The 9,050-nt window shown below is 44.8% G+C and overlaps 1 protein-coding gene across 3 annotated transcripts; it reads right to left on the minus strand.

Annotated features, from left to right (window-relative positions):
• Nucleotides 1–465: 465 nt before the first annotated feature.
• On the minus strand, nucleotides 466–8,587 carry slc25a3a (solute carrier family 25 member 3a). 3 transcript variants are annotated; one of them, XM_080756904.1, is made up of 8 exons: nucleotides 8,492–8,587; nucleotides 7,812–7,962; nucleotides 5,431–5,555; nucleotides 4,375–4,554; nucleotides 3,249–3,430; nucleotides 2,141–2,313; nucleotides 1,139–1,249; nucleotides 466–967 (listed from the first exon to the last, which is right to left on the minus strand). In XM_080756904.1, exons 2-8 carry the CDS (start codon nucleotides 7,948–7,950, stop codon nucleotides 807–809), a joined length of 1,071 nt encoding a protein of 356 aa, XP_080613030.1. In that variant the 5' UTR covers nucleotides 7,951–7,962; nucleotides 8,492–8,587; the 3' UTR covers nucleotides 466–806. The 3 variants fall into 3 exon arrangements, with proteins under 3 accessions (XP_080613030.1, XP_080613028.1, XP_080613029.1); XM_080756902.1 differs by lacking the exon at nucleotides 5,431–5,555 and adding an exon at nucleotides 6,416–6,540; XM_080756903.1 differs by lacking the exon at nucleotides 5,431–5,555 and adding an exon at nucleotides 6,416–6,540 and having other exon boundaries at nucleotides 7,812–7,965; nucleotides 8,492–8,585.
• Nucleotides 8,588–9,050: the final 463 nt, after the last annotated feature.

A 9,050-nucleotide genomic window follows, 5' to 3' on the forward strand; every position in this document is an offset into this window, starting at 1 on the left:
CTGCTTGAGATGAGTAAGTTAGTCGTTAGTGACTTGTATGGCTTCCTTCACATTCACACACCAAAAGCAGCGAGCACACATTGTAAAGCACTTTAGAGAAAGGCACTTATATTGCCAGAACAACTTAAAGTAGAATATGATTACCCAATCTAAAAATCACCCATGTGAAGTGAGTGGTGCAACTTCGTGGGGTGCAGGCTTTAGTTCCGACATACTATTGATCCGAAACCTCAATCCTAACCTAACCCTAACGGCAAGCACAGGAGCAGCACATGTCGGACCATCGCTTTTCCGCATCGCATGTCGGAAAAGCGTGTGCACCCCACTGTGTGTATTAGGCTGCACTGCACAACAGTGACACTTGGTGATGAAAACCAACCAAACGCTATTTTTGTGCTCGGACACGGGGACAGCCAGGCAGACAAAGCTCTGTATAGGACTCAAAAAATGAACATAACTACCAAGTTTTCCAGGGAACGCTTTATTTTAATTATTAGAATTTCCACTTAAAACAAATGAGGATTTTTGATAAAACCAGATAGTTTCTAGACATAAATACTTTCACAGCCATTACTTTGGAAAGCCCAAGGAGTGGCAGATACCATTCTCTTCTTAAAATATACATCAGTAGCAGCGTTGCGTTCAGTTACAGAGACATTGAGCTGGAAGGAACATAAATATAGAAAACAACTGTGATGCGCTGCAGAAGTCAGGAGGGAGGGCCTCAGGTGATGTTGACTGGAAAAAAGCCCCTTGAGGTGAGGCCAGCTGTGATGGAGGGGGCGCAGAAGGTTTGAGGGTACATTTTACTCTGTGAGGCCGAGCTTCTTTTTGAGGGACTCTGGCATCTCGGGGGGAGGGGGGCGGGGCAGACGGAAGTAGACCTTGACGGAGTCGTAGATGAACCACTGCAGGGCGGTCAGGGTACCGATCATGATGATACGGGCGACCAGGCCCTTCCACACACCTGAAGAGAGAGATGATATGCATTATATTCTTCTGCCTGAACCAAAACACAATGTTTAAACGAAGTAAACAGGGCTCAGGTCAAGGTTAAGGGTTCATTTGAAACAGTTAAGGAACCTGAATCGTTAAAATCCTGAAAAAGGATCCCAACCCTAGTGGTGCTCATACTGACCTTTGGGTCCCAGCTTCTTCAGCACCCCCAGGGCTGTGCTTCCCGACTCCTTGTTCAGTACAGACACAACTGAGTCGGCAGGATGGGACACGATAGCACAGAACACACCAGCTGCAGAGAGAAGAAAAAACAAACAAAGGACATCAGACATCTGCCACCCAGGAGGAAGGTCTTCATATTTCCTAGTTAATGAATGAATGCATTTTAAACATGCAAATATTTTAACTAGGCCTTTGTGGCAGCACATTAAACGCACACGAGCAGTGCTGAAGAGATTCAGCACTGCTGTGATGAATCCAACCTTTAAAAAAAAAAGTTGGTTTGACTGCAGCATTTAATTAAAATGTCAGAAAACACATCATACAGTACCTGATATTCTGTATGTTTCCCTGACATAGGATAATAATAATTTCTAATAGGAGTTTAATTACATTTCAGTTTGTCTTAAGGAATGACACATCTTAATCAATATTGCTGAGCAAGTAACTGATCTTCAACTTGATGAGACTAAAACATGCCTGTGAGGAAGAGCTTTGTAGAAACCAAATCTCTTCACCAACAATAGCTCATCTACAAGATGTATAGATCTGAAAACTTTACCTGACGAGTGCCCCCGAATAGGGAGACTAACGCCAGGGCTCCACTGGGCGCGTCGCGTCTCCGTCGCGTCCTGCTCGTGTCATGACAACGTCAACGTCACGCTAGAGGTGCTCCACCGCGGGCTTTTGAAAACTGCGCGTTAGCAACATACTTTTATGTTGCTGTCAACGCGTGCATGCGTCAAAAAACGAACCGGGGCAATTTTTTTGTCACCGAACGCAGCACAACGCAACGCAACACGGGCAGTGGAGCCACCCTCCATTGATTAAAAGGGAACATTCCCGACGCTGACGGAGACTCGACGCTCCACAGACGCGCCCAGTGGAGCCCTGGTGTAAGGGGTCACATTTATTCCAGAGGTCGACCGTGCAACTTGCGTTTCTGCTTTTTAAAGTTACTCACCAATGTAACCGGCAACGAAGGTGACCACGAGCTGCTCAGACTTTGAGCACTCCGCGCGAGGCTTGGGCACCGCATATTTGTAGAGCAACTCCACTGTGCGCTCAAAGCAGGCAAACTTCATCATTGTGTAGGGGATCTGCCTCATCCATAGCGGCACCACGCCCTTGTAGAATCTGGTTGGGACAGAAGAGACCGAGTGGTGAGGAAGAGAGGAGGTGGACACTGTCCACCTCAGTACTGCGTAGTTTATGCTCCTAAGATAGCTGATAGCTGAGCTTGTAGTATAAATTGGGCTTTAAGTGAGGAACAGTACTAAATAATCGGGTACAGGCTTTAGTTCTGACACTATTACTGGTCCGACAGTCATTAGGCCGACAACCAACCTCAAACCCTAACCTAACCATAACCGCAAGCACGGGAGCAGCGCATGTTCGAGCGCTAGTCCGACCGCTGTTCCTGCATGTCGGACTAATGCTCTGTCGGAATTACCATCGGATCCCAAATAATCATGTTGCCAAGGGGAAGGAAGACAGAACAACAGTGGTTCCCAACCGTTTTTTGGACCCGATTGAAAATCTCAAAGCTGGTTGGCTGGCGTGTTAGGGGTCTAACCAATGACTAGTCTAAACTAAGTATGCACCCCGTGCTAAGATGGTCTGGCCATGAGCATTTTCAGAGCATGTTTATTTGAACCGTCACATACAGTGCCAATGAATGGATAATACTCCTAAATTAAAGTGTACTGTCCACCCCCCAGCCTAGCAGCAGTGGGATCTCCCTGCCCGTGGAGGGCAGGGCTGCCAGATCAGGTAGACTGTGAGATCAGGTAGACTGATGTCACACGCCAATGACTCAAGCACCTCCAACTGTACAGCCAGCAAGCTGCTGAGGAGCCCTGCTGCTTCCAACTGTGGAGCCACAGCGCCCTCCAGAGGTGGATCTAAGGAATGTGTGTCACTGTTCATCTGAACACTTGGAACAGTGGTAACAAAAATAAAATGGTTTACAGTTATGGTCATTATGTATAACATTCAGCTAAATAGGATGCTCAGACAACAATGAAGCTTCATTGTTTTATAGGCCATCATTGGTCAAGGACAATACTTACACCCAGGCGCCCTCCTCTGCGTACATCTTGGGGAAACACTCTCTGAGGGTGTTGGCATATCCTGGCTTAGTCTGAATGCGCACTTTACATGCCTCCATGGGGGCCAGGGCGATGTCGGCGAAGAACTCTGCGCTGGCTGAGGAAACCAGGTATAACGATGTCCTCCAGAGGTAGGTGTTCTCCTGTTGGGAGGAGAGACGACCGTTACAGATACAGCATGTCTTCACAATTACAAACTTCAAGTTGTCATTAAAAACAAAAAACGATTTAATTGTGTTTTTGGTGTTGAACATTTGGAACATAACAAATTACTAATCTCTTTTCGCCTTTTAGGGACAAAATCTACAAAAATAAATAATCCACAATTTTACAACACATAAAAAATATCAATAACTGTGACAGGCCTAGAACCAAAGAAAATCGCTGATCTACAAACTCACAGCGAGTCGCAAATGCACCACGCTGTGAGCTAGTATATTTATTTGCTACTGTGAAGCAGCTTAAACAGGATGGTGGATGAACAGGTATTACAAGAGGTTGATTTTATTTATAAAATAAATGCAGGCATGGTCAGGTGCCAGTTACACCTGCACAACATAGATTTGTATTCATTTATAAATATGTATTCTGCCAATATTCGCACACATTTTACAGCCCAGGCAATTTGTAAAACTGACTACTCAACTGCAGTAAGGGCATGACACCTCAAAACAGAACATTACTTGCCATGGCATATTAGAACGACAGATGCACACAAAACAACTGGTTAACAGACTTGGGCACCAGGCTGATTTGTTCTACATTAAATTGAATCAAACAAAACAAATGTATTAATTATGTAAACTATTTTCAGTTAAGAAAAAGATAAGCAATACATTATGCAACTCAAGTGTCCATGTTCAGCAGTAAGACCCATCCACAAGGGATACAAAAAATAATCATCAGACTTGTCTGAACTGAGTGGTGCTGTACTGTATAAGCTCTCCTCCCTGGCCTGTGTGTGTGTGTGTGTGACACACACAGCCAAATGCAGAACTAGCAGGATGACAAGACGTACCGCTGCTTGCCATAACTGCACAACATACAGCACAGTCAGGTAGAACACCAAGCCTGCACCTGGACTCACCTCGCCAATAAGGTCACTGTAGAAGATCTTGAACACCTCATAAAATCCAAACTTGCACAGGCCCTGCATGGAGTAGCCAATGAACGTTGGAGCCCAGCCCTTGCCAAGGCCTCTGAACCCATCTTCCTTCAACGTGACTTTAAAGCCATTACCAATGTTCTTGTATTTTTCTGGGTCCACCTGAAGGGGAACAGAATAACAGCAGTGATTAATCATGTTAAATAGGCCTTTCGCCACTTGGTGGAGCTACCTCAAGTACACCACTAACATCTAAGGGTGTCGAATAGCTATCCTACAGTATACTGTAATACGTTAATGATTTAGGTAGTTGCTAATGATACTTTGCAGAAGTGTGTAGATAGACACCATTTTTTTGACCACAGATGCCTAAATAGTATAGATTTATATAAAATAAGTTTACTTGAATGTGTTTAACCTATGCCAAGCATGTTCCTTTTCATGCAATTTGGTCTAATTGCCTCTACCAACAAACAACCTGAAACATTGTTTGTTTTCAATTTATAATTATTTTTATACCCCTTTTCTCCCCAATTTAGTTGTTATGCCAATTAATTCATCCCCACACACATAGCCGTGTTTTCACTGCTAGTCGTTATGCCAATTAATTCATCCCCTCACACATAGCTGTGTTTTCACTGCTGCATCACCTGCCAGTGAGGAGCTGCCACCAGGACGTAGAGCCTTCGTCCTACTCCTCCCTCACAACACTCCCCACAGACAGGTGCTGCCCCAGCCCATAAGAGTACATGCGATGGCAATTATCACCCACACGGCTTCCCAACCCCCGAACTCAGGCAAATTGTGTTTGTGTAGACGCCTGACAAAGCCGGTTGTACCACGGTGGATTCGAACCCACTTGTGGGACTTAACCACTGCGCCACCCAAGCGCCTGTGAAACTAAACATTTAACAGGATCCCAACTAGAATTGGTAGTACCTGTAGGACTATGACGGTACATGTCACATTGGGGTTTCACTTTTCAGTGCTCACTATGGGCTGCTACATCACGCTGACACGCTTGGCTACTGTACAAACCTGAAGACGACACTTGATAAGGTCGAGGGGTACCACTATTGTGTGAGTGAGACCGCAGCTCAGGATACCCCCAAAGCCGCACATGGCATAGTACTGGGCTGAGCCAAACGCACAGCTCTCATCGTCTGTTTAAATGACACAGGACACACAACATACATGCAGCATGCAGGGTTACAGGCAACGCAGGTAAAATCACCAAACTAGAACCATGTCAAGCAAAGGCTGTGTCACCAAGGAGGGACCTTAAAGGCCTTAAGTGACACAACTCTTACAATGAACATGGCTCTGACACCAACATGCCAATGATTAGGAGAACAAATTAGGGGTTAATGTATGATCACAATGATTAAATGACTCAATGATGAAACATGCTTGTAACAATTGTATTTTTCAGCCCACACAGACACCATAGCCTAAACCTCTTCCCCCACCATACCATAAGGCCCATGTCTTATATAATGTACTTTGACTTTGTACAACACTTAACACAGAAGGTTAAACTGGTAGTATAAAGCCCACTATCAGGCAATGTGTTAATGAACAAACAGGAGTCCGTCTGGAGAATGCCAGCATTAAAGTGCTACATTCATTCATGAGAATCATGTCTCAGATTATAAGAGACAATAAAATAAAAAGGGGGTGGACAATTTGATGGTATAAACAAAAATAGTACGGTCAAAATTCTGGCCATATTTTCCCTTAGTGACCTTCAGACACAGGAGGAGAAGGAGTGATAACGTTGTGGGGGTGAAAAGGAATCATTAGCCACACATGAGAACACCACAGTTGGATCACACTTACCATGCTGCCATGTTGATCAAATTAATCCAAAACATTTAACCGTGATTGCAGTGAGGATCAGTGGATGATGACGATGACAAATATGCTACTGCTTTTATCCCATGCAAATTAATGCAACAAATAAATACAACAGTTAGGGGTTTGGCGGCGGGTTTACAAATGGCACCGAGCCACAGAGACAGACCTGCATTCTGCATTTGACCAGGTCGAGGGGAACGACAGCTGTGTGCGTGATGCCACAGCTCACAATTCCACCAAAGCCACACAGCATCAAATACTTCTGAGAGCCGAACTCACAACTGTCTCCCTCTGGTAAGAAACAAATGTATAACTTTTAAACGAGGGAACTATAGAACGGCAAAGAAAATGGGAGGGGGGAGGTTGGTCGAGTCTAAAAAATGTCATGGCTTGTAAGTTTATGAGAAGATAATCAATGCAGGATGTTTTTTATTTTTATTTCAGTCCACCTCAAAGAGTGATTTAATGTTCAAAGTTCAAACTATGAAAAATACAGAGCGGGTAGGTTGCACTTGGTTGGTTGATTTAATATTTCATAAGACAACAAACAGGTTTGTTTAGTATGAAAACAAAGCCAAGCTAAACTCTATAATCCAGTTATTGAGTATAATGTAGACCAACTCCCTAGTTACATGAACAAAATTTGTGACACTGGGATATGGTTTCAAGTTCAACTTTCATACAGCTCAAATGGTTTACATTTATTGATTGGATACTTTAACAGTTTGCAAAAAGTAGAGGTACAGTTATGCAACAATGCTAAAAGGATCACACAAAAGTCCCTGAGGGTTCGTTTGATCGTTTCTATTATGGTCCTGTGTGGTCAATAATATGGACGGTTAGTTAACTCTTTAGACCAATTATCCAGGAGGAGGACTGATGACTTTGTGGCAAGCACCGAGACGTTTCAAAGTAGGGATAAGGGGGTCAAGTAAAGACATTTCTGCACAACTTTTTAAAGGCAAAAGCCTTGCAATTCAACACTTTCAGCTTCCCTAAGACAATAACCATTAGGGGTTAATACACCAGAAGACAGGCTTCCTGCTATGCAAGGACAAAATTGTGGTTTGCCCTTCCCTTGTCCTCCACAGGTAGCATGTCATAGCCAGGGCCCTAGCTTCTACACGGCTTGACATTCACATTTGTATTAATAGCTCGGTTTGATCACTTAAAAACATCAATGTTCAACACAGGGTTGCAGTCACTCACAAACAACGGTTGTCTGACCCTGCTATGCTAAATCCAGCAGACGAGGTAATTAAGGTCAGGCACAGCTAGCAGAGCTAGCCAGCTATGCTAAGGCCTATAGTACCAGACAAGCAGTCCTGCACCAAGTTAAAAAGAAAATCCTCCTCAGCCTTTAATGTATCAATTTGTAACTCAGGGCAAAAAAGAAAGAAAAAAAAAGTAACCAAATGGACCATATAGTGAATTTGGTCACATTTGCATGACATCTTGAGTTAAATCAACTATTGTAGCCAATGCTAAGGCATACTGGACTAAGCCTGACCTGCTTGCACCAAGGGGAAGGAAGGGGGGACACCATGCAAGAAGGGGCTTACCGGCTGAGGCAGCAGCCAGCCTCCGGGTGCTGCTCTCCCCATGGAGCTTCTGTTTGGGCTCCTCGACCTGCTGCAGGGAGAAGAGCGGGGCGCTGAACGGGTTGGACCGGGACAGCTGGGTCAGGGTGGTGGGATACATGGTGTCCTGGACCTTCAGAATGGAAAAGGAAAGGACAACAACCGTTACAGCTGCTATGGTCTGGAGGGGGTTTAGCCTGTCACACACAGTCCGCCCACCTCTAGCACTGACTGAACACAGACGCACACGTGACGCATACAAGTGACAACCTCAAACTGACATTTGGTTGACATTTAAATGGTCGGAGGGAGATTATATAAAATATATAGATTGAGGAAGGTAATTCGGCGTTGCAGACGTCATTTCAACGTTGTTTAAAGGGTAATTTATTAACTTAAATAAGTAAGTAAACAGCGCGTTTAGCTTTCCAAAAGCTCGCATTTACTGTTATCTGGCTTTAGCATTAGCATGCTAGCCCCCTTGACCGTGACAAGGACGGGCGGATGAATGGGAACGCAGAAACTAAACACAAAGCGTGAGCGAAAACGCAGCGACAAAAAAGCGCACGGCTTCAAAGATACGCGTGTGTGGTCTTCGTGTCTTGTCAGCGGCGATTTCCATTCATTTTTATTATTCATTCATTGAAATAAAAGTCACTCACTGTGCTAGCGTCTTTAAGATGGCGCCTCCGCTGTGTAGTGGTGCACTGTCTGCAACCGGCGGCTCACTCACTCAGAGAGGCCCAATGACCTCCCGCTAAATCTAATGTGTCCTTCCGTGACGTCACCTAGGACGTCACCCGGGAACGCTGGGGACGGGGCGGGTTCCAATCTCCGTTCTGGCCTATCCGAGACGAGACTGCGGCCGTCAATCAATAAATACTACAGCGTTTCCCAAACAATGGGTCGGTACCTTAGAGTATATATTAATTAATATCTACTCTAAGGTCGGTACCCATTGTATTTTTATTTTATAAAAAAAAATAAGATGAAAATGAAAATAGCTGAATTAAGCGTACACAAGCTTAGCCTGGATCCAGCCCATAGACCCCGCCCACTCTCTGAGTGGACTGCGCCTCTTGCTGGGGGCCTCTGGTGTGACTATTCTCATGCCAGACCCCTGCCCTGAACAGTTTTTGTGTCAAGTCTGATGCTGATTGGAGAGACTGCGTGCCTGTGGCCCCCTGGGGCCCCCACGTCACGTGAACCCTGGTGTGACTT

Source organism: Protomyctophum bolini (genome assembly GCF_963924005.1).
Source record: "Protomyctophum bolini genome assembly, chromosome: 23".
NCBI classification, from domain to species: domain Eukaryota; kingdom Metazoa; phylum Chordata; class Actinopteri; order Myctophiformes; family Myctophidae; genus Protomyctophum; species Protomyctophum bolini.

Coding starts and splice junctions, on each gene's coding strand:
- slc25a3a (XM_080756904.1), bottom strand. CDS start 7,950: ATGTATCCCACCACCCTGACCCAGCTGTCCCGGTCCAACCCGTTCAGC. Junction 4,555..5,430: donor TTATCAAGTGTCGTCTTCAG/GTTTGTACAGTA, acceptor GTTCCCCTTCAG/GTGGACCCAGAAAAATACAA. Junction 3,431..4,374: donor ACAGTGACCTTATTGGCGAG/GTGAGTCCAGGT, acceptor TCCTCCCAACAG/GAGAACACCTACCTCTGGAG.